The sequence below is a fragment of the Crotalus tigris genome, unplaced genomic scaffold (genome assembly GCF_016545835.1).
Source record: "Crotalus tigris isolate CLP2741 ecotype Arizona unplaced genomic scaffold, ASM1654583v1 scf7180000021566.449902, whole genome shotgun sequence".
Lineage (NCBI taxonomy): Eukaryota > Metazoa > Chordata > Lepidosauria > Squamata > Viperidae > Crotalus > Crotalus tigris.
In genome coordinates, this window is record NW_024098568.1 from 167,665 (window position 1) to 192,554 (window position 24,890).

General features: G+C 43.6%; 1 protein-coding gene across 2 annotated transcripts in view; it reads left to right on the forward strand.

Moving 5' to 3' along the window:
- Positions 1-551: 551 nt before the first annotated feature.
- The window catches only part of HNF1B (HNF1 homeobox B), a 101,427-nt gene continuing 77,088 nt past the window's right edge, over positions 552-24,890 (forward strand). For both annotated transcript variants that reach the window (XM_039318805.1, XM_039318806.1), the window contains exon 1: positions 552-1,083. In XM_039318805.1, coding sequence (XP_039174739.1) covers positions 680-1,083 — 404 coding nt within the window. In that variant the 5' untranslated portion in view covers positions 552-679. The remainder of the gene's footprint in view (positions 1,084-24,890) is intronic.

The following is a 24,890-nucleotide window of genomic DNA, read 5'->3' on the forward strand; positions in this document are numbered from 1 at the left end:
CCCCTCCCCAACCCAAACCGGCTGCCTAAACAGGTTCAAAGTGCAGTGAAGAAGGAAGGAAGGAAGGAAAGAGGGGGGGGGACCCCGGCGATCTCTAGTGACAAGTCTCCCCCACCCCATACACACACACACACACACACACACACACACACACACACACACACACACACACACACACACTTCTGACCTAAAGGCTGAACGTGGAGTCCTCGTCCCGCCAGCCAGACGAAGGGAGCCCAACCTCGAGAGTCTCGACGCCCCTTTCCGCGCCCGTCGGTGCCCTCCCCGCCTGTGCCCCCCCCCAAGCTCATCATTTGCATCCCGCGCGGAGGCCCCCGCCTGCCCACTTCATTTGCATATGGTATATGGCCTAATGGAGAGCATCAAGAGGGAGTAAAAGGCCGGCCGAGGCATTTGCACCGCACAGCCCGGCGCAGAAACAGGTGTCCAGCCGAGAGCTCTGGGGCTTCCCGTTGCAAGCCCAACGCGGGGGTTTGGGGAGGGAGGTTGGATTCTTTTTTGGGGGGGGACTTTCTTTCCCCCTTTCCCTATCCTCCCCCCCTCCCCTTTTTTCTTTTTTTCTGCTTCTCTCTCTCTCTCCCTCTCTCTCTCTCTCCCTCCCTCCCTCTCTCTCTCTTTTTTTTCCCTTTCCCTTTCCTTCCCTCCCTCCGGGCTTAAAATGGTGTCCAAACTCAGCGCTTTGCAACACGAGCTGCTCAACGCTCTGCTCACCTCGGGCGTCACCAAAGAGGTCCTGATCCAAGCTCTGGAGGAACTGATGCCTTCCGCCGGCAGCCCCAACGCTCCGGCAGCCCCGGGTGGAGGCTACGGGGTGAAACTGGAAAACTTGCAGCTGTCGCCCGGGGGGGGCGGCGGCGGCGGCGGCGGCGGCAGCGGGACGGAGGCGGACAGCAAGCCCATCTTCCACACCCTGACCAACGGGCACAGCAAAGGCAGGCTGTCCGGGGACGAGGGCTCGGACGACGGGGATGACTTTGACACCCCGCAGATCCTCCGGGAGTTGCAGGCGCTCAACACCGAGGAGGCGATGGAGCAGAGGGCCGAAGTGGAGAGGATGGTCAGGTAAGTTGAGGAGGGGGGCTGCGCAGTGTGTGTGTGTGGGGGGAGGTCCCGTAGAGGCGGCGGGCCCCCGCCAGCGCGCCCCGGGGTCCGGGGGAAAGTGACGGGAGGTTCTCCGAAAGGGGGATGGAACGTTCGGAGTGGAACGTTCGGAAGAGAACGTTGGGATAAAAGGAATGGAACGTTCCGATCACACTGGACAGAATGTTCCGGTGACTGAATGCACGGCCTGGTTTGCAAAGGTGCGTTTTCGCAGCCCTCCCCGCCTCGAATAATACCGCGGGTGGGTTTAAAATACACAAACACGCGCGCACACGCACGCACGCACGCACGCACACACAAAACAAGCCGCCGTTCAGGTTTGTCTCCAAACGTTTTCTCTCCCCCTGTACTCTGCGCCTTCTCATTACAAGAATGAATGGCTCTGTGTTTGCGTGCGTGTGTAATACAAAAGTACACAACTCGTTTACACAACTTTGTCCGCTGTCCCCTTGTCGTTGTGCTGGGGGGGGAGGGATAGGATGGCCGAGCCACGTGAGAGTTTCAATCGATTTTTATCTCTCTTTCTCTCTCTGACTCGCACACCCGCAATCAAGGACAAGCGCCAGTTTAAAAAAAAAAAAAAAAGTACATAGCGCGAAGATAAATTTCTTTTTAACTGATTAAAATAATCCCAGCAAAACGAAATCAGGGTTTTTGGTCTCTCGGGAGCAGCGCAATCCTTTTAATTATTTAGTGGGAAGGACTTTTAAGGATTGCAACTGCCCCCTGACAGAGAACGTGGTGCTTTTCATGTTCCCTAAAGATATCACCAGGGCAAGGTTAAATAAGAAAAATAAGAATGCAGCAGCGCTAGAAATGGATCGTACTATAGTGATTGGTTTTGTTTGGTTTTTTTTTTTTTTTTTGCTTTTTATTTTCATTTTACTAAATGGGAGCTAAAGAGGTTTTGTAAGGAAAAGATGAAGACCTTGGGGGCAAAATACAGTTTCGTAGAATTAACGCTGAAATTTTAGGCTCACTAAAAGTGTGACACCCCCCCCCCCAAGCGTGGTGCTTTAAAAAAAAAATGCTGCGGAGTTTTTTCGTTTGTTTCATTTTTTTTAATCTAAACTTAGAATTTTTATGCTATTATCTTGAGACAAAGATTCCATTAGAAACTGTTTATAAATTCTCTAAAGGTAAAGATCAAGCCTTGGAAGCAAGATTTGAAATATAGGCGGGAAACATCCCTTTCCTATGTCTATGTAGAAATGCATAAAAGTACCATCCTACAGTATTTTAGAGCAATAAATAAGGTCGGTGGAGAAGCGTGTATATTAAATATTCCATGCCACAAAACTACTCATATATGAGTCGAACTGAATTTTGCTGCTTTGGGGATGTACTAACTTATTCCCCGCCGAGGCCGATCAATCTGGAGGCTGGCGGAAGGCAATCACGCCTTATTCTACCATTCAGACCTAACACGTGCGAACACGGGGTTGGTTGCGCTGAGGCTTTGACACGGATTAATTTATAATCGTCGTACAATTCAGACGTTCCTAAAGCTATGTTAACAGGCCACATATTCCGGGGTTTCCGAGGAGGTTTAATTTTGTACTATCCTCAGTGTGTGTGTGTGTGTGTGTGTTGATTCCACAGTCTCTAGGAAGTAATAGCTAGGAAGTAGGTATGAGACGGAAGCTCAAGCAGCATTGTCTTTTTCCTTCAAATAACTTCAAGTATAAAACTAAGGGAGAATTGATTTGCAGGGGCCTCGGTGCACCCTGACCTCGGTTGTTTTCTTGCAGACGTTTCATTACCCAAAATAGGCAACATCATCAGTGCTAAAATATAACAAGAGCAAACCCTGCTCCCTTCTTCCACTGATGATGTTACCTAGTTGGGTGATGAAACGTCTGCAAGAAAACCAAGCCCAGAGAGCACCAAGGACCCCCTCGTTTCAACCCTGTGCTACAAATATTCTCCTTTATTGAAATTAAGTTGCATTCCCACATGATCCCGCTTAATGGAGCCGTGGGCTTCCCTGGTGCTAAATAAATGAATAAAATTACATTGATTAATTGCAGTGATGGGGGGGAGGGGGTTTGACATTTTGAGGGCAGGGCAGGGCTATTCAAACGTCCTCTATATAGTTCTTTCTCTCTCCCTCCCCTCCCCAAATATCACCTCCAGCCAAGATGCCAAGAATCATTGTGTCCAGAGTAGTAATAATAGCAGCAGAAGTAATAATACTAATATCCGTTACCTATCAATTTCTAGAGATAGGCTTTGTGGAGAGAAAGGTGTGAATTTGATGAAAAAGAATCTAGCAATAATTAACGCCGGGTAACCCTTTTGCACTTCCTAAGATTATTTCCCGCCTCCTTCTAATATCTTTTGTGCAGTAAAAACTTTCATCCGCTGTTCATTTGCCAATACGAAAACACCCTCTTTGTGTGTGTGTGTGTGTTCGTTAAGGTGCTAAACATGTGTGTGCCCCCGCCTCTGTGTGTGTGTGTGTAAAAATGCCGGACCACACGCACATATATACATACGTGTCTTCCAACTTAAAGAGTCGCGTTTTGACAAGTTGGTTACTAATTATACCTCGTGGTTTTACGGCACTTTTCCTCCCGTCCTCCCCTCTTTTAGCAAAATATCAACTAAATAAACTGCTATTTATTAACCTGCCGCTCCGTGTTTAAAGGCCGGCTGGAGATTTGTTCCCGTTTCTTCGCAAATCGGTTTAATACTAGGAAGCCGCCGGTCGAAAAATGGCGCTTGGAGGGGGGGGGGTGGCAGGGTTTTTTTGGTTTTTGCGAAAACGAAAGGTAACTTTTCACCTCTCTCTAGAATAGACGTTTCCAAGTGGATCCTATTTACTGAAGCGCTGGTTAAAATAACTATTGGGGGGGGGGGATAGGAAGATAGAGAAAACTCTATCTTCCTATCTCTATCCGAACTCTTCCCATTAAGGAGCTGGAATTGAAACCTGAGAGGGGTTTTTAGGATTCAGCCCATTTAGGAAAAATTAAAATAATAATAATAATAATAAAAAAAGGTTGAGCTTCTCCAGAAACGCGCTTCGGGACTAAGGTGGTCCTTAAACCTTAAGGGAGTCTGGCAGAAAACATCTGATTATTTTCCGACTTCACTAAAACCGGTTTGCAATTGGGGAGAGGGTATTATTTTTTTTTCCAAGAGAGGGGGGGGTTTGTTTAGGATCGAAACTGGCTTTTATTTAGTTATGTATCATTTCTTATTTCTTATCCACCGCCCGTCTTTTTCGTTCTTGGGCTTTTTTTTTTTCCCCCACCGAGTTGCTTTCGGGACCGAGCGCCGCCCCAAGTTTTGGCCCGTTGATTTGGGGAGGGGGGGCGCTTCGGCGCAAATCCGGGCAGGGTCGGGAGTCTGGAGGAAAAAGGGGGGGAAGAGAACGGGTCTACTCGGGAGTTTTCTCTCGCCTGGGGAGGCAGGTCTGCCACCGCGATCCTGTCGCAGGCCTTGAACAAGGCTAGCTCCCAGGGCTTGCGATTTAGGGACCCCCCCCAGTCCAGTCCAGTCCAGTCCAGAAATGGGAACCAGACCCAACAGACGGAGGTTGCCAGTCTCTTCGCTGTTTCTGTTCAGCGCGGTGCGACCCGGAGCCTCGCGGCCGTCGGAATGAAATCCCCAAGCTGGGCCCAGGGGTGGCCTTCTCAAAGGCTTAGTGTAGTAGACTTTGCCCAACATCTGCCCATCTCCCAGGTCCTTGGGAAGGAGTTTGATAGGCGGATAAAATGCCAGCTCCGTCTAGATTCTACTCTAGACTGTGCGACGAACCATAAGGATCTCACGATTATTCTTGTTTCTTCTCCCTGGCGTTCTCTGAGCTTAGTTGTTTTCTCGCAGGCGTTTCATGACTCAAATTAAGGAACATCGCCCGTGCTAGTCCCGGTTTAAGTAACGAAAACGTCTGCAAGAAAACAAGCGCAGAGAACACCAAGGACCCCTCGTTTCAAACTCTGAATATTCTCCTTTACCGGTATTCCTTCGCCATCTGCTCTGAAAGGCTGTAGAAGTATTTAGATTTATTTATTTATTTTGTTCGAAACCGGTTTCCTTCAGCAGGTCTCTGTCTGTCTGTCTCAAATTGGTTTATTCAGTGGAGACAGCCTAATCGTTCAGATAAATCTCCCCCCCCCCCAAAAAAAAAGAAAAATTGCCCTGATTTTAACGCCCTTAAAGTCCCTCATTCGGGGAAAGAGGGAAGAGATTGAGGGATGTAGAATTAAAAAAAAATAAAATAAGAAGAACAAGTAAACTCCTTTCTCAATCCGGTTCCCTCCGGATTAGTCCAAGCACCTTAAACGGAGTGAGGGCACGGACTATAAATCGTCTGGAAGGGCCCCTTGAAATTTTCTAGGACTTGCTAAGTGGAAAATTTCTGAAAAGACACCCCCCGCTACACACTTTTCATTTCCTCCGTTTACACCGTCCCCTTCAAGTTTCAAAAATAAAATAAAATAAAATCACCATCCCCAACCCGAATTCAAGGCGACTCGGATCCTGTCACACACCTTTAGGGATGGAGTCCTTGGAGAAACTTCTGGGGTGGTTTTGGATACAACATCCATCCGTCCCTACCGGCGCAATCCGTGACGAGGGGGGGTGAAGGGCCCTCTAAGTAATGCAAAGAGTCTGGAAACCTCGCGGGTCATTTTCCACGGTGGGCTAATTCGATGAAATTTGATTTCTGAATAGTTGTAGCAGCGATGATCTGGTGCAAAAGGCTGGCTGGGTTTTTTTTTTTTTTTTCTGTTTGTTTGTTTGCAGCCACTTTGATGAACTCTCTAACCTTATTTACCTGGCTGATTTTCCTTACCTTTCTTCCCAAGGGTTTTTTGGCAGCCTCTGTACCTTTCAGCACACCCTTAGGTAGGTCAACTCAAAAGTAAACCCCATCGAGATCAAAGGGACTTGAGTATTTGTTTGTACAGGACAGTCTGCTACCCAGGAAAGTAGAATGGAAAACCTTCAGAGAGGTGAATCTAGCTAAAAATTCGAGTTGGTGGTGGTCACAAAAAGGTTCAGCCAGGTGCAATTTGCCCCAGTGTGCAGTTTGGTGACATTTGGCTTTTCTTTCTTTCTTCTTAGCTTGGTTTGGTCTTTTTGTGGCTTAATGAGTTGTATAAACCCAGCTGCTTAGGTTGTGCTTCCTATAAATTGAAAATTGTCTGTCACGGGTTTAGAGTAGAAGTACCTACTGTACGTACCAACTGCGCTTGTTTTAATTAAATCTATTCAACTGTTTTACTGGAATTAATTGGGATTTAATGTACTGGTCTGAATAATAGTTTTGATTTAAAAATCTGTGCAAAGAAATTCCTTGACGAAAATCCAATTGGCGCTGCCTTTTAAAGCCAAAAATACTTAAAGGGGTGGACCCTAAACCTATATTTGAATCTTATCACAGCCTACAATATGAGCAATGGATTAATGATCTATTTAGTTTCATCTCTTTTCAATCTTGAAATTTCTCTGTTCCTCGAAATCCCCCCCCCATTCGTCTTATTTTGTTTTGATTCTTCCTATAATGAACTCTTAAAGGTTTATAACTTCCTTCCCTTTTGCTATTTATATTCCCTAAAAAATACAGACAATAAATATGCTATTATAAACGGGACATAAATAATACAATGGGTGGAAAGTTGAAGAATAGGGGGAAAAATAAATAAGAATCAAACTAATGATCTGTTAAAGAGTTTTCTGTAATTAAACAATATGTACTTCTGCAGAAGTATTTACTTCCTCTGACAGCTTCAGGTATATTTTTATCCGGTTGTTTTGTTTTTTTTTGCCAAGAAAGCCATTGACCCAAAAGAGCAAAATAAAAACATAATAAAATATGCATTTGTATTAAACATTTTAATCCCATGCCTCCATACTGTGAAAGGCTTCCCAGATGGTATGAAAGCATGCAAAGAGAAAATAAATTTGGGAGGGGGGAGGGAAGGGGTCCAGACACTCACTAAATAACAGAATAATAGAGTTGGAAGGGACCTTGGAGGTCCTCTAGTCCAACCTCCTGTTCAAGTAGGAGACCCTACACCTTTTCAGGCAAATGATTGTCCAGTCTCTTCTTAAAAGCCTCCAGTGATGGAGCACCCACAACTTCTAGAGGCAAGTCATTCCGCTGATTAATTGTTCTCACTGTCAGGAAATGTCTCCTTAGTTCTAGGTTGCTTCTCTCCTTAATTAGTTTCCATCTACTATTTCTTGTCTTACCTTCTGGTGCTTTGGAAAATAGGTTGACCTCCCGCTTCTTTGTGGCAGACCCTCAAATATTGGAAGACTGCTTTCATGTCACCCCTAGTCCTTCTCTTCATTAAACTAGACATACCTAATTCCTGCAACCATTCTTCGTATGTTTTATCCTCTAGTCTCCTAATTATCTTTGTTACTCTTCTCTGCCCTCTTTCCAGAGTCTCTACATCTTTTTTATAATATGGTGACCAAACCTGGATGCAGTATATTCTAAAGCATGGTCTTAGTAAGGCTTTATAAAGCGGTACTATGCTTTCCCTTAGTTAATTCAGCTGGTGTTTATTTAATTAACCCAGCCAGTTTCTTTCAACATCTGAAAACCAAAGGCATTATATGTTCAGATTTGAGTAACTTGGCTAATTGCCTGCGTACAAGTAAGTGTTTAAGAAGTAAATCTGTCTCCTGTATACTTGAACTGTACCGTATAAACTTCCAGCACGTGGGACGCTGGCTGTTATTAATTTATTTCTATAAATCATCAACAGAAAGATACACAAACACTTTTCTTTTTTTTTTTAAAGGTGAACAATTCATTTGCAAAGTTGTAAATCCAAACCAACCAGAAGATGTATATAGGTGTGCATGTTTATGTGTGTCAGAACTCAGCTGAAAAGTAAAACGACAAAGAAAGATATTTTTCCCCTTTTTAGTCTTTGATTAAAAAAAAAAAAGGCAAAAAATGCGGTTATTGTTGGTACTTATCCTGCTGGGAATTTCTCCCAAATATTGTCTCAGATTCTAGCCGTGTTTTCCCAGGGTAGAAAAATTACCATGTGATTAATTCTTAATCCAGGTGGTAGAAAAGTACAGGCATGCATCAGGTATGGACTGGAATTCAAGGACCTGACCAAAGGACACTCAGTTTAAGATGATCAAAGGCCTGGAGACCAAAATGTACAAAGAACAGCTGCAGGACTCGGGTTTGGCTGGTCTAAAGAAAAGTAGAAATAGGGGAGACATGATAGCAGTGTTCCAGTATCTGAGGGGCTGCCACAAAGAAGGAGAGGTCAGGTTGTTCACCAGAGCACCAGAAGGAAGGACGAGAAACAATGGCTGGAAGCTGATCAAGGAGAGAAGCAACCTGGAATTAAGGAGAAACTTCCTGAGAGTGAGGACAATCAACCAGTGGAATAGCTTACCCCCAGAAATATTGAGCGCTCCATCACTGGAAGTTTTTAAAAAGAGACTGGACAATCACCTGTCTGAGATGGTATAGGTCTCCTGCTTGAGCAGGGGGCTGGACTAGAAGACCACCAAGATCCCTTCCAGCTCTATTCTATTCTATTCTATTCTATTCTATTCTATTCTATTCTATTCTATTCTATTCTATTCTATTCTATTCTATTCTATTCTATTCTATTCTATTCTATTCTATTCTTATTTTCTAGGGAAATAAGAGAACTCTTTAAACAGAAATAGCAACATCCAAGGATATCAGAAAAGGCTTTTTGGTTAAATAAATATATATGTTGCAAGCCACAAAGCAAAGGTTGGCATATTGATTTAGAATGAAAGTCGTCCGGAATTCATATGACTGGTGGCTCGGTTCATAAAAATCTAACCCACAAGAAGTAAACTTTTGAGTACAGGTAGTCCCCCACCTATGACCATAATTGAGCCGAAAATTTCTGTTGTTAAGTGAAGACAGTTGTTAAGGGAGTTTTGCCCCAATTCATGACCCTTTTTGCCACAGTTAAGTGGCTGCAGTTTTTGAGCGGTTGGATGTGAGATGGGTGGCAAATAAACTCCATAATAAACAAACAAACAAACAAATAAATGAATAAATACACGGTGGTTAAAGGAATCTGGATTCCCCCTTTTACTTTGCTTGTCAGAAGGTTACAAGAGATGATCACGTGACTGCGGGAAACTGCAGTCATAAATATGAACCCATTGCCAATCACACGACCACGGGGATCACACGACCACGGGGATGCCTGCAACGGTCGTAAATATGAAAATCAGATCATAAGTCGCTTTTTTCAGTGTTGTTGTAACTTTGAATGGTCACTAATTAAATTGTTGTAAGTCAAGGACTATCTGTACTGCAGAACCCTTCAACTAGTTAAAACTGTTTTTTTCCTTCTCATTTCCTTTAATATTTAGGGCAGGGGTCTTCAGACTTGGCCCTTTTATGACTTGTGGACTTCAACTCCCAGAACTCCTCAGCCAGCCTCCATTTTGTTTGTTAGATTTAAGACAGGGGTTTTTCAACTTGGCCCTTTTATGACTTGTGGATTTCAACTCCCAGAATTCCTCAGCCAGGCACACTTTTCTCTCCCATTTGAAGTGTGTGTGTGTGTGTGTGTGTGTGTGTGTGTGTGTGTGTGTGTGTGTCTTTGACTTAATGTTGACTCCTGGCAACTGCCTGGTGAGATCCCTGCAGTTTACTTGGCAAGAATGTAGAAGTGATGCACCCTTGCATCCTTCCTTGGGCTGAGGGAGACTGACTGGCCTAAGGCTGCCCAGATGGCTTCCTGCCAAAGGCGGAACTAGAACTCACCGTCTCCTGGTTTCTAGCCTGGTGCCTTCACCACTAGACCAAAATGGCTGTTAGGCCAGGGGTCTTCAAACGTGGCCCTTTTATGACTGGTGGACTTCAACTCCCAGAATTCCTCAGCCAGCCAGGAAAGAGGCTTCCTGTCCTCTTAGTTTATTTGATCCTGGTGTCTGAAGCAAACCGAGATCTGTAAACCTATTGCTCTTGAAATCTGCTGGGTCTACAGATCTACAGATCATTTCTAGTGGATCTCTTTGCATTTCCAGCTTTGTGTTATTTATACAACAGACTCGGGCTCTAAAATCCATGTCACTGTGCAGCATTCTATGAAAATCCATTATTTTATAACAATGAGGCTGCCTCTGCCTTGTGGAACACCCTCAAAGGTGAAAAAGGCCACAATCTCTTAGCCTTCCGCAACTGTGGCTGTGCAGCCTTGGGTGGGGGATACAAAGGCCTACACCAGGGCTTTTCAACCTTTTCACCCATTGTACCACTTTTAGGATATGGCAACATCCGAGTACCACCAGTTGCCTAGCAAGGTGTCAAAAACCTGATGACAAAAACAAAAAGGAAAAAAGTGATAAAGTATAGTTGACTATTGACTTACAATAGTTTGCTTAGTGACTGTTTGAAGTTACAATGGCACTGAAGAAGTGCCCCCCAAGGAACAGCCGAGCGAGTCACCTGCCTGCCCACCCGGTGGCGCTCTTCCTCCTGTCCGAGGTTTTCATTGTTGTGAGCATTTCTGTTGAGGATTGGCAGCAGGGGTGGGGTGGGGGGTATTTGGTTTTTATTCCCCTCGTTTGCTGGGTGGTTGCAGTAGGTTTTGGTCACTTCACATGACCCTGGGACACTGTGACAGTCATAAATACGAATCCGTTGCCAAGCATCTGAATGTAAATCACAAGACCCTGGAGATGCTGCAACATTCCAGCTGATTGGTGCTTCTTCTAGACTCAGCAGAAGCACCAGGAGCCTGGTGCTGATCCTGGCGCTTCCGCTGAGCCCTGACAGCCCTGAAAAAGCGCCGATCAGCTGGAAAGCGGCACTGATCCTGGCGCTTCCGCTGAGCCTGACAGCCATGCAGCTCCAGCCATCTCTCGCTCAGGCTTGTGCAGTGCTGCCACCGATTCAGCTCATTCCCCTCCCCCACTACCACTTTTCTAGGGTGGTCGCGTACCACCTGCCAGGTGCCAATGTACCACAGGTGGTACCCGTACCACTGGTTGAAAAGCCCTGGCCTACACAACCATAGAGCTGGCCAGCTCCATAACAACTACCCCCGCACCTATATCAACAACGGCTTATCCGCCATTGTGGAATTTTTCACTTTTTGAAATTTTACAGTGTTATTTTTTTTTGCTCATTTTTAAACTTTTTAAACTTGAATCATTCTGTTTTATTGATCATATTGTGCACCCACCCAAAGCTCCTTTCCGAGAGAGAATGGGCAGTTAAGAAATATGAAATATAAATAAATATATATATAAATAAATAAATAAGCGGTAGAAATGCCCTTCACTTTAAGGGAACTTTCTGCCACTGTTAGAAAAAAGGGACACCCTCATAGAACAGCATGAGCTGAGTGTAGCGGGGGCACAAGGTGCTGCCTGAGGCTGAATCAGACCACTTGTTCATCCAATAAAGGAGAATATTTGTAGCTCAGGGTTGAAATGAGGGGTCCTTGGTTCTCTCTGAGCTTGGTTATTTTCTTGCAGATGTTTCATTAGCACACTAGGTAACGTTATCAGTGAACTGATGTTACTTGGTTGTTTAATAATAATAATAATAATAATAATAATAAAGTTGGAAGGGACCTCGGAGGTCATCTAGTCCAACCCCCTGCTCAGGCAGGTAACCCCATACCATTTCAGACAAATGGCCGTCCAGTCTCTTCTTAAAAACTTCCAATGTTGGAGCATTCACCGCTTCTGGAGGCAGGTTGTTCCACTGATTAATTGTTCTGTCAGGAAATTTCTCCTTTGTTCTAGGTTGCTTCTCTCCTTGGTTAGTTTCCATCCATTGCTTCTTGTCCTTCCTTCAGGTGCTTCGGAGAATAGCTTGACTCCCTCTTCTTTGGGGCAGCCCCTGAGATATTGGAACACTGCTATCGTGTCTCCCCTCGTCCTTCTCTTCATTAGACTAGACTTACCCAATTCCAGCAATCATTCCTTATGTGTTTTAGCCTCAAGTTCCCTAATCATCTTTGTTGCTCTTCTCTGTACTCTTTCTAGAGCCTCAACATCTTTTTTACATCGTGGTGACCAAAACTGGATGCAGTATTCCAAGTGTGGCCTTACCAAGGCCTTGTAAAGTGGTATTAACACTTTGCCTGATCTTGATTCTATCCCTCTCTCAATGCAGCCTAGCACTGTATTGGCCTTTTTGGCAGCTGCAGCACACTGCTGGCTCATATTTAAGTGATTGTCCATTAGGACTCTGAGGTCCCTCTCACAGTTACTACTATTGAGCAAGGTACCCCCTATACTATACCTGTGCATTTGGTTTTTCTTGGTTAATGAAATATCTGCAAGAAAACAACCAAACTCAGAGAGCACCAAGGACCCCTCCCTTGTTCATCGTATTGAGGCTCTATGGCTTTTCAGCAATTGGTACTATGGGGGGGGGGTCCTTGACTTACAGCCACTCACTTAGTGAGCATTCAAAGTTACAACTTACCAGAAAAAGGGGGACTTATGACCTGGATCCAAAGTTCTGACAGTCCCCCCCCCCGGGGGTCATGTGACTGTCTTGTGGAAAACGAAAGGACTCTTACGAATTCCAGAGGGTTTTAGCAGAGAGATTTATTGCGCAGGTTCAGAAGCAATAGCAACAAGCAATTCTGAACCCCGAAGGCGGGTTCAGACTTCAGTTTTATACTTTCCTTTTTTTTTTCCAGGAACAAAGGAATACACATTGAAATACACATTGTAATACATTAGGTTCGTTTCTCACGGGTATACAATGGAGAGTTTGCTACATACATTGTATCCAAGTGCAATGCGCATTAGGTTAGTCACATACTACTAACACAGCACTATTCCAGTAATTATGCAGACACATCATTATTTTAATGATTGTTCATTATTCCACATTAACTGTACTTCAGGAGCTCAGCAACACAGCCACATTTGTGGATGTTGGCAGTGTCCGTGGCTAATGGATCCTGGTTTTGTGGCACTTCCAGTTTTCAGGTTCGGCCGCTGTGATGAAACTTGCACACTGTGCCTAAGGAACAGCCTTAGCAGAACAGATCGGTGCATTATGTTCCTTACAATCTAGATAGGAGAGAATTGCTATGTCTTAGGCAGCCTTGTTGCAAAGAAAGCAAATAATGCAGAGGAGTAGAAATAGGAGATTCAGATCAAAGCCTGATTTGCCCTCATCGCAATCCTGTTAATAGCTATTCTTAGACTCTCTGGGCGGGACTTGGTATGAAGTGACTGTCAAAAGCCCATGTTCTACTCTGAGTTACAAATGTTGATTCTCTTCCTCTGTAAGTTGCTTTGAATCAGTGTTTGAGGATACTCAGGACTGTAATAATAATAATAATAATAATAATAATAATAATAATAATAATAATAATAATAATAGTACAAAGTCAAAATTGAGAAGACAGCAACAGACAGTAAGTGCCGCCTATGCAAAGAAGCTGAAGAAACAGTGGACCACTTGGTAAGCTGTTGCAAGAAGATTGCACAGACTGATTACAAGCAGCGGCATGACAAAGTAGCAACAATGGTGCATTGGAAGATCTGCAAAAAATATCATTTGCCTGTAAGCAAAAACTGGTGGGATCATAAAATAGAGAAAGTCATAGAAAATGATAAAATTAAACTGCTCTGGGACTTCAGAATTCAAACAGACAAGCACCTGCAACATAACACCCCAGACTTAACAATTGTCGATAAGAAAGACAAAAAAGTCTGGATAGTGGACGTGGCAGTGCCTGGAGATAGCAGAATAGAAGAGAAAGAACTGGAGAAGATAACAAAATACAAAGACCTACAAATAGAAATAGAAAGACTGTGGCAAAAGCAAGCAAGGGTAGTACCAATAGTCATAGGCTCCTTGGGTGCAATCCCAAAACAACTGGAGCACCACTTGAACACAATTGGCATTGACATATTCGCTATTAGTCAATTGCAAAAGGCGGCCTTATTAGGAACTGCTTCCATCCTGCGATGATACCTGTAATACCATCAAACATCCACATCTGCCTATCCCAGGTCCTGGGTAAGGACTCGATAGGTAGACAAAATGCCAAATCCAGTCTGAACATCTGGCTGACTGTGTGATGATCAATAATAATAATAATAATAAAGTTGGAAGGGACCTTGGAGGTCATCTAGTCCAACCCCCTGCTCAGGCAGGAAACGACAGAAATTCTAGTCCCAGTTGTGTTATAAAGTCAAAAATTACCTGTATTCAGTTGTTTACTTGTCTAACTACACTTTTCAAAGAGCCAGTTATTGCTAATCCGATTACCTATCTAGGCTAACCAAAATCTGCCTTCCTTGTTTGCAACTGAGTATCCAGTGTGGGGTCTATACACCTCACTGATTTATTTTTGGTTCATAAGTTACCGGCCAATTGTGGTTTGTCCCATAAATGATGGTTAAATTGAGCAGCATGCGTGAACCAGGTTTTAATTTCTGGCATTAGAAAACTTTAGACATCTTGTATATGTGTTTAAGGCTGAATAGACACTAAAGTTTTCTACTATAGGCCAGTGGTGGTGAACCTATGGCATGGGTACCAGAGGCGGCACTCAGAGCCCTCTCTGTGGGCATGCGCACCATCGCCCCAGTCCTAGGCCTTCAGCTGGGTTTTATAAAATCTTTTTGCTTTAGGCTTCCGCCGCCGTGAGCAAAAAAAAAAAAAGTTCAATCAGTCAATTTCAACTTCTTGCAGGAAAAAAAAGATCTTACGAAGTTGGAATTGATTGATTGAACATTTTAGTCTCACCCAGTCTGCCATTACCACTGTGGCCACACCCAGCCAATGGGCCACACCCACCCAGCACTCGACGATGCATAAGTGGGTTTTGGGTTGCAGTTTGGGCACCATCACTGCTATAGGCAATGCAATTACATAGGATAGCTCCATAGGAAGCTATGGGGGAGGGGGTTCATTTGTTGTTCTCCATTTATGGATTGTGATTGCTTATCTAAAACCGAGGTAAACGCTGCACTTTTAAAAACTTCCTTCCAGTTTCTCTGTCAGTTCATCAGTGTGGCTTAAGAAACCAGGCTAGAAACTAAGAGACTATGAGTTCTAGTCCTGCCTTAGGCATGAAAGCCGTCTGAGTGACTTTGGCCAATCACCAGGAGACTGTGAGTTCTAATCCCGCCTTAGGTATGAAAGCCGGCTGAGTGACTTTGGGCCTGTGAGTTCTAGTCCCGCCTTAGACATGAAAGCCGTCTGAGTGACTTTGGCCAATCACCAGGAGACTGTGAGTTCTAGTCCCGCCTTAGACATGAAAGCCGTCTGAGTGACTTTGGGCCAATCACCAGGAGACTGCGAGTTCTAGTCCCGCCTTAGGCATGAAAGCGGTCTGAGTGACTTTGGCCAATCACCAGGAGACTGTGAGTTCTAGTCCCGCCTTAGACATGAAAGCCGTCTGAGTGACTTTGGGCCAATCACCAGGAGACTGTGAGTTCTAGTCCCGCCTTAGGCATGAAAGCCGTCTGAGTGACTTTGGCCAATCACCAGGAGACTGTGAGTTCTAGTCCCGTCTTAGACTTGAAAACTGTCTGAATGACTTTGGGCCAATCACCGAGAGACTGCGAGTTCTAGTCCTGCCTTAGGCATGAAAGCCGTCTGAGTGACTTTGGCCAATCACCAGGAGACTGTGAGTTCTAGTCCCGCCTTAAGCATGAAAGCCGGCTGAGTGACTTTGGGCCTGTGAATTCTAGTCCCGTCTTAGGCATGAAAGCCAGCTGAGCGACTTTGGGCCAATCACCAGGAGACTGTGACTTCTAGTCCCGCCTTAGGCATGAAAGCCGGCTGAGTGACTTTGGGCCAATCATCAGGAGATTGTGAGTTCTAGTCCTGCCTTAGGCATGAAAGCCGTCTGAGTGACTTTGGGCCAATCACCAGGAGACTGCGAGTTCTAGTCCTGCCTTAGGCATGAAAGCTAACTGAGGACTGTGGGTTAGTCACTCTTTCACACCCAACCCACCTCACAATGTTGTTGTTTTGGGGAAAACAGAAGGAAGGTGTATTGGATGTGCTTGTCATTTTATTTGTAAAAACAATAAAGGCGAGATACAAATAAATAAGCACTGCCCTCCTTTTATTTCCTACAAAATTAAATGCAGTTCAGTTCCTGCAGAATTCAGAGACCTGCCAAAGGCTGAGTCTGCTGATTGGAAAACCACTCCTTCGTTGCATGTTACCATCTAAGCTCCAAATGGAATTTTACAATCAGCTTGTAGCCCGAAGCATATTGATTAAACTCCATTGCTGTTGAAATAAGGCATTTCAGAGGAACTATCCTTCAGTGTAAGAGCAATCAAGTGAAACCTAAGGTCTCTGGCAACACATTGTATATTCTACATTGCAGAACGGTCCATTTGAGATTTCATTGGGACCCTAGAATTCATCTAGCCCAACCCCCTATGCAGGATGAACAGCCCAGGAGGCAACCTGGGTTTTTGGCATCACTGCTGCTCCAAATGAGGCTGTCTGCTACAGGTAGTCCTCAACTTGGGACCACAATTGAGTCCAAAATGTCTGCTGCTAAGCAAGACAGTTGTTAAGAGAGTTTTGCCTCCATTTTATGATCTTTCTTGTCACAGTTGTTATGTGAATCACTGCAGTTGTTAAGTTAGCAACATGGTTGTTAAGTGAATCTGGCTTCCCCATTGGCTTTGCTTGTCAGAAGGTCACAAAAGGTGATCATATGATCCCGGGATGCTGCAACCGTCATAAATATGAACCAGTTGTCAAGTATCTGAATTTTGATTATGTGACCACAAGGATGCTGTGACAGTCATACCACACTTTTTTCAGTGCTATTGCAACATTGAATGGTCACTAATCGAATGACTGTAAGTTGTAAATTGAGGACTACCTGTACAATCAAGTATAGGTAATCCTTGACTTACAATAGTTCACTTAGTGACCGTGCAAAGTTACAACAGCACTGAAAAAAAATGTCTTAACAAATGTCTCACTTAACAACAGAAATGTTGGGCTCAATTGTGGTCGTAAGTCAAGGACTACCTGTAATTTGTAATATTTGTGCATTTCATCTAATCTTTTGCTAAATGTTGCTTTCTTCTCATTTCTGCAAGAAATTATGATTTGACAGGCTCTGCTCTCTGGACCAACAGAATTCCTTCAAGTGATATTTTGTTAAAATTACCTGTTCCCCTTGCTCATGCCACTGGATCTTAAGCTTCCTGGCAAATATGTATTTTTAATCAAAGAATTCCTGCCTCACTTTCAATTCTTTGCAATTATACCCCAATGCCACCCTCCTCAAGCAGATTTAGTCAAAAACAGATCATGCCAAACAAATTTTATTTCATTCTTTGACAGAGTGACTAAATTAGTGGACCAGCGAAATACAGGGGACACAATACACTTGGATTTCAGTAAGGCATTTGACAAAGTAGACCATAATCTACTTCCTCAAAAGCTAAAAATATGTGGGGAAAAAAGAAAAAGAAATTGGGTTACTTAAGGAACCAAGTTAAACATGCTGGGTGATTGTAACCAGTTTCCACAGCAGTAAACAAGGCAGTATGAAAAAACTTTACACTATATTCTTTGAATGAAGTGGATCCAATCTCTGAACAAGCTCTCAATGGTGTAGCCTTAAGGCAGAAATTTGATTAGAAAGTTTGGTGGTTTAAATATTATCCCTGTTGGGTTTGTACACTGCTGTAGCCTATTGAGAGAGTTATTTTAGGCCTGTATAATGCTTAAGGTTCCATTCCATAAAGCAGGTGCCAGCTTTAAAGACTTCTAGACAGGTGCTATGTTCATGTCCCTAAACACTTTTCTGGAATTAAATCTCCAGCCTTCCACAGCCTTCTTATGATCTTTGCATCCATCACTGTAGTGCCTGGCTGTGAATAAGCCAGTGAATGTATGATTCCTTCCAGAAAACAAAGTTTTAAAAATCAACACTTAATACAATCATGGTAGAGAAGCCCAGGGTTTGTGTTGATTGTTTGTCTTTCTTTAACAAAACAGCATGCCTATTATTTTTCGAATTGTGGCTCTGATGGGATATGCTGGGTCTTCGCATGTCGAAAGCATTGGCAAATGCAAACCATTGTTACTGTTCCCTGGTTGTTAGAGGGTAACATTATTTATTAAATTTATAAGACCTTCTAATGCACAGTGACCCTGGATTGCAAAGATTGTACAGATTAAAAACAAAAGCCAATAGAGAAGGAGGAGGAGGGGAAGGGGAAGGGGAAGGAGAAGGAAAAAGAGAAGGAGAAGAAGGAGAGGGAGAGGGAGAAGCAGAAAAGAGGGAGAAGAAGAAGAGAAGGGGGAAGAGGAGGAGGAGGAAGGAAAGAAGGAGAAGAAGAGGAAGGAGAAGGGAAAAGAGCAGGAGAAGAAGGAGAGGGAGAAGCAGAAAAGAGGAAGAAGAAGAGGGGAGGAGGAGGAGAAAGAAAAGAAGGAGGAGAAAAGGAAGGAGAAGGGAAAAGAGGAGAAGATGGAGAGGGAGAAGCAGAAAAGAAGAAGGAGGGGGGGAGGGGGAGGAAGAAAAGAAGGAGAAGAGGAAGGAGAAGGGAAAAGAGAATGAGAAGAAAGGGAGGGAGAAGCAGAAAAAAGGAAGGAGAGGAGGAGGAGGAGAAGGAGGAGGAGGAGGAAAGGAAAGGAGAAGGGGAAGGAGAAGGGAAAAGAGAAGGAGAAGGAGGAAAGGGAGGAAGGAGAGAAAAGAGGAAGAAGAGGAAGAAGAGGGGCAAGGCAATTGGCACTTATTTACGATTGTTGCAGTGTTCCAGAGTTCTATGATTGCCATTTGCCACCTTCCCAGCCAGCTTCCTTCAAGCAATCGCTGGGAGAAGCTGGATTCGCTTAACAACCACACAATTCACTTAACAACTGCAGTGATTTGCTTAACAACCGGGGCAGAAAAGGGCAGAAAATCAGGCGCGACTCACTTAAAAACCACTTTGCTTAGCAACAGAAATTCTGCTCCCAATTGGGTGTCCTAAATCAAGGACTACGTATAGCAGTGGTTCTCAACCTGTGGGTCGGGACCCCATTTGGGGTCGAACAACCATTTCACGGGGGTCACCAAACAAGGCTGTCCGCCATTTTTTCCCCTTTTCTTTGGCCACGCCCCTGGCACCCAGTGATGTATAAGTGGTTGGGGGTCACCACAACATGGGGAACTGTATTATGGGGTCGCAGCATTAGAAAGGTTGAGAACCACTGACGTATAGCATCTTCTTAGCCTGGCTGTAATACCACGAGGAATAACATGGCAACCGTTCCTTCCCTCCTGCCATGTTGATTTGCTCAGGCACCTTCTGAAAGTCACGGACCAGGTTCGTTTGAGGTGGGCAATGCCAGGAAATCCAGCATGAATGGATTCATCTGTGCAGAGCCACATTTGATTTCTTTCCATTGGAGAGGAGGAGATTTTTTTTAATAATAATAATAGAATAGAGCTGGAAAGGACCTTGGAGGTCTTCTAGTCCAGCCCCCTGCTCAAGCAGGAGAACCTATACCATCTCAGACAAGTGACTGTATAGCCCGGAGGTGTCAGACTGCCGACCCAAGGGCTGGATGCGTCATCCAGAAGCTGCATCCACCTCATTGCTGGCAATGGCAAAACCCTCCCGATACGTTGTGCGACATCACGTGACGTCGCAAGTTTGACATGTTTGGTCCAGCCTCTTGTTTAAAAAATCTTAAAAAATATTTTTAAAAAATCTAGGATAACCTGATTAGGCGCCAGTATATGAAAGTGTGTTCCATTTGCACTTACTTCTTTTTCTCTTTTTAACTCCTTGCCATTGCACACCAGAACAACTAGACACAAGGACAGTTTTTTCCCCCATGCCGTCACTCTGCCAAACAACTAATTCCTACAACACTGTCAAACCACTTAGTATAGCTGTATATTACTATTATTCTTCTCAACTTTCCTATTGCCTATCTCCTTATCTTCTTATGACTATAACTTTGTTGCTTGCATCTTACAATTTATACTTTTTTATTTATTATCGTAGTATGATTTATGTTGTCTGTTTAGCTAGGAGCCTATAACGAAGTGTTGCATCTTACGATTTATGATGAATGCATTTTTATGTTGATTATGATCATGACTTATCACTATTGCTTGTACGTATACTGAGAGCTTATGCACCGGAGACAAATTCCTTCTGTGTCCAACCACGCTTGGTCAATAAAGAATTCTATTCTATTGTAGTAAGATGGCTTAGGCTTCCTCAACCGTTCATCATACGATTTAGCCTACTTTATCAACATGGTTCCATAAGAAAGGCTGAGTGCCAAAGAACTGAGGCCTTTGAACTATGGTGCTGGAGAAGACTCCTGCGAGTCCCCTGAACTGCAAGGCACTCAAACCGGTCAGTCTTAGAATAGATCAACCCCGACTGCTCTTTAGAAGGCCAGATCCTGAAGTTGAAACTCAAGTACTTTGGCCACCTAATGAGAAGGAAGGGCTCGCTGGAGAAGGGCCTAATGCTGGGAAAGATTGAGGGCAATAGAAGAAGGGGACAACAGAAAATGAGGTGGCTGGATGGAGTCACTGAAGCAGTAGGCGTGAGCTTAAATGGACTCCAGAAGATGGAAGAAGACAGGAAGGCCTGGAGGAACATTGTCCATGGGGTCGTGATGGGTCGGACATGACTTTGCAACTAACAACAACAAATCATCTTGTTTGCTCTTCTCTACACTCTTTTTTGTATCGTGGTAAATAAAACTGGATTCAATATTCCAAGTGTGGCCTGACTAGTGCAGTATAAAGCAGGATTATCACTTCTCATGATCTTGATTCTATCCCTCTGTTTTGATACAGCCCAGGACTATATTGACTTTTTGGGGAGCTGTAGCCCGTTGCTGGCTCATAGTTAAGCCATGGTTTGCTAGGAAATGGGTATGTCTAGTTTAATGAAGAGAAGGACTAAGGGTGACATGATAGCCATGTTCCAATATCTCAGGGCTGCCCCAAAGAAGAGGGAGTCAAACTATTCTCCAAAGCCCCTGAAGGCAGGACAAGAAGCAATGGATGGAAACTGATCAAGAAGAGAAGCAGCGTAAGAAGAAATTTCCTGACAGTTATAACAATTAGTCAGTGGAAGATATTGTGGCTGCTCCAATCCTGGAGGTTTTTAAGAAGAGAATGGCAAACCACTTGTCTGAAATGGTATAGGATTTCCTGCTTGATCAGGGGGTTGGACTAGAAGACCTCCAAGGTCCGTTCTACTTCTGTTATTCTGTTTGTATTTCTTACATCAGGGGTCTTCAAACTTGGCTCTTTTATGACTTGTAGACTCCCAGAATTCCTCAGCCAGCTATATCTATATCTCTCTCTACCTCTATATGTCTATACATCTCTATATGTCTATATATCTCTACCTTTACCACTATGTCTGTCTGTCTGTCTTCTATCTGTCTGTCTGTCTGTCTATCTCATCTATTGATATCTATCTTCTCTCTCTCTCTCTCTCTCTCTCTCTTTCTCCAGATCTGTCTCTGTCTCTGTCTCTCTATTATCTGTCTCTCTCTGTCTATCATCTATCATTTTCTATCTCCTCTCTCTTTCTCCAGATCTGTGTCCATCCATCTATCCATCCATCCATCCATCCATCCATCCATCCATCCATCCATCCATCCATCCATCCATCTATCTATCTATCTATCTATCTATCTATCTATCTATCTATCTATCTATCTATCTATCTATCTATCTATCTATCTATCTCCTATTTATCTATCATCATCAAGAATGAACAATAAGTAATGTATCCCCAAAAGGAAAACAGCTTTTGAATTTGTGAGAATGGTACCCTAACTGCTACATATTACTTTGGAGTAAGGGGAGAAATAAGTCTCATTGTCATCTATAAGGACATACTTTGGATACTGGTGAGATAGGTGGCATGTAAACTTAATAAATAAATAAAGACCAAGGACCTATTTTTAAAATTTCCCTGCTCGTTCTCTAAATGATTTTGCCTTGCTGCTGAGCGGATGAGTCTTTTTCTGCTGCAAAAGTCCGGCCTCCCATTCCTGTGTGTTTTTTGCAGTTCGCTTTAATTTGTTTAGAGCGACTTTCACCTTCCCTTTGTTGAATCCGTTGAAGGACAAGTTAGATTTCCCTTCTGTAAATAAATAAATGCAAACTTTAACTTGAGGATGAGGAGAGGAGAAGAGAAGACACAAAGGGAGGAAATGTTTCACTCAGCCAGCAGGGATCAGGTGTCACTTTTTCAGACTACAAGCAGTCCTCGACTTACGACCACAACTGAGCCCAGAATTTTGTTAAATGAGTCTTGCCCCATTTTATGACCTTTCTTGCCACAGTTGTTAAGTGAATCACTGCATTTATTAGTAACATGATTGTTAAGTGAATCTGGCTTTCCCCTTGACTTTTCTGGTCAGAAGGTTGCACATGACCCTGGGACACTACAACTGTCATAAATCGTGGTCACCACGATGTAAAAAAGATGTTAAAACTCTAGAAAGAGTGCAGAGAAGAGCAACAAAGATGATCAGGGGACTGGAGGCTAAAACATATGAAGAACGGTTGCTGGAATTGTCTAGTCTACGAATATGAATAGGTCTAGTCTAAAGAAGAGAAGGATGAGGGGGGACATGATAGCAGTGTTCCAATATCTCAGGGGTTGCCACAAGCTATTCTCCAAGGCGCCTGAAGGCAGGACAAGAAGCAACTTGTGGAAACTAAACAAAGAGAGAAGCAATCTCGAACTAAGGAGAAATTTCCTGACAGTGAGAACAATTAACCAGTGGAACAACCTGCCTCCAGAAGTGGTGAATGCTTCAACACTGAAAGTTTTAAAGAAGAGACTGGACAGCCATTTGTCTGAAATGGTATAGGGCATTGGTGGCGAACCTATGGCACATGTGCCAGAGGGGGGCACTCTGTGGGCACGCGCACCTCGCTCTTTGGCTATGTTTTCGCAGGAAAAAGCCATTTCTCAAGCCCCTTTCTAGCCAAAACAAACCTCCAGAGTGAGCGAGCTGTTTTCAGCTTTGAATTATATCAAATCTGACACCAGAAATAGACTAACATATGACCTGAGTGCTGCATGTGTTGTCTCAAACTTACAAAGTATGAACCAAGGTTAGACAAATTATCAGCATGCATACAACAGCAAAAATCACATTAATTGTTCAAAAGCATGCCAAATGCAAACTTTTACCTTTCAGTAAAAAGTTGTTTGTATCATCGAAAGCTTTGTCATTGTGTTTTTCTTTTAAGACAAAATATGTTAATGTATGAGTTGTTTTTTTTCTAAACTAAAACCTCAGTATTCAGATTAAATTGCCGTGTTGGCACTTTGCGATAAATAAGTGGGTTTTGGTTTGCAGTTTGGGCACTCAGTCTCTAAAAGGTTCGCCATCACTGGTATAGAGTTTCCTGCCTGAGCAGGGGGTTGGACTAGATGACCTACAAGGTCCCTTACAACATTATTATTATTATTATTATTATTATTATTATTATTATTATTATTATTATTATTATTATCATCATCATCATCATTATTATTATTATTATTATTATTATTATTATTATTATTATCATTAAATACGTGTCAGATGCAAAGCATCTGAATTTGGATGGCGTGACCCTGTGGATGCTGCAATGGTTGTAAGTCCAAAAAACAGTCATAGGTTCCTTTCTTCAGTGCTGTTATAATTTGAATGGTCACTAAATGAACTGTTGTACATTGAGAACTACCTGTAACACATTTTGTTAGAAGGCAGAAGCTTTTGTGAATCTTTAGTCAGGTGTCCTCTCTTACTACATTGCAGGCTGACTCTGCCCACTGCCAGGAGTTCGATCCTGACCAGTTCAAGGTTGACTCAGCCTTCCATTCTTCTGAGGTCGGTAAAATGAGGACCCAGATTATTGAGGGGCAATAGGCTGACTCTGTAAACTGCTTAGAGAGGGCTATGAAACACTGTGAAGCGTTATATAAGTCTAAGTGCTATTGCTATTGCTACTTGACAAGTTCAGCACATGCTCGTTCTTTGGAGAGGCAGATTATAGGGCACTTTTTTTCAATGCAGTTATAACTTTGAATGGTCACTAAATGAATGGTTGTATGTCGGGGACAACCACAACACTGATGTGGCTGCTCTATCCACAATCTGGACTATTTGACAGCTTTCAAATTGTCTCTGAAGGTATAGGTAGTCCTTGATTTACGACCCCAGTTGAGCCCAAAATTTATGTTGCTAAGTGGGAGATGTGTTAACTAAGTTTTGCCCTGTTTTATAACTTTTCTTGCCACATTTGTTAAGGGAATCACTGCAGTTGTTAAATTAGTAACACGGTTGTTAAGTGAATCTGGCTTCCCCCGTTGATTTTGCTGGTCAAAAGGTTGCAAAAGGGGATCATATGAACCCAGGACCCCGCAACTGTCATAAATATGAGTCAGTTGCCAAGCACCCAAATGCAAATCACGTGACTGTGGGGATGCTGCAATGGTCATAAGTGTGAAAAATGGCCATAAGTTACTTTTTTCAGTGCTGTTGTAACTTTGAATGGTCACTAAAAGAACTGTTGTAAGTGGAGGACTAGCTGTAGTCCCACATGGAGTGCCTTAATCCAGAGGTCCCCAATCCCTGGTCTGTGGACCAGTACCAGGCCGCGGCATGCCAGCAACCAGTCCGCACAAATAAGAAAAGCCCCATCTGTGGGATGCAGGAAGCATAAGAAACACGCCCCCTCTGGTCTGCGGAAAAGACTCTCTCCATATAACCCAGTGGTTCTCAACCTTTTTAATGCCGCAACCCCCAACCGGTCGTAAGTCGAAGACTACTC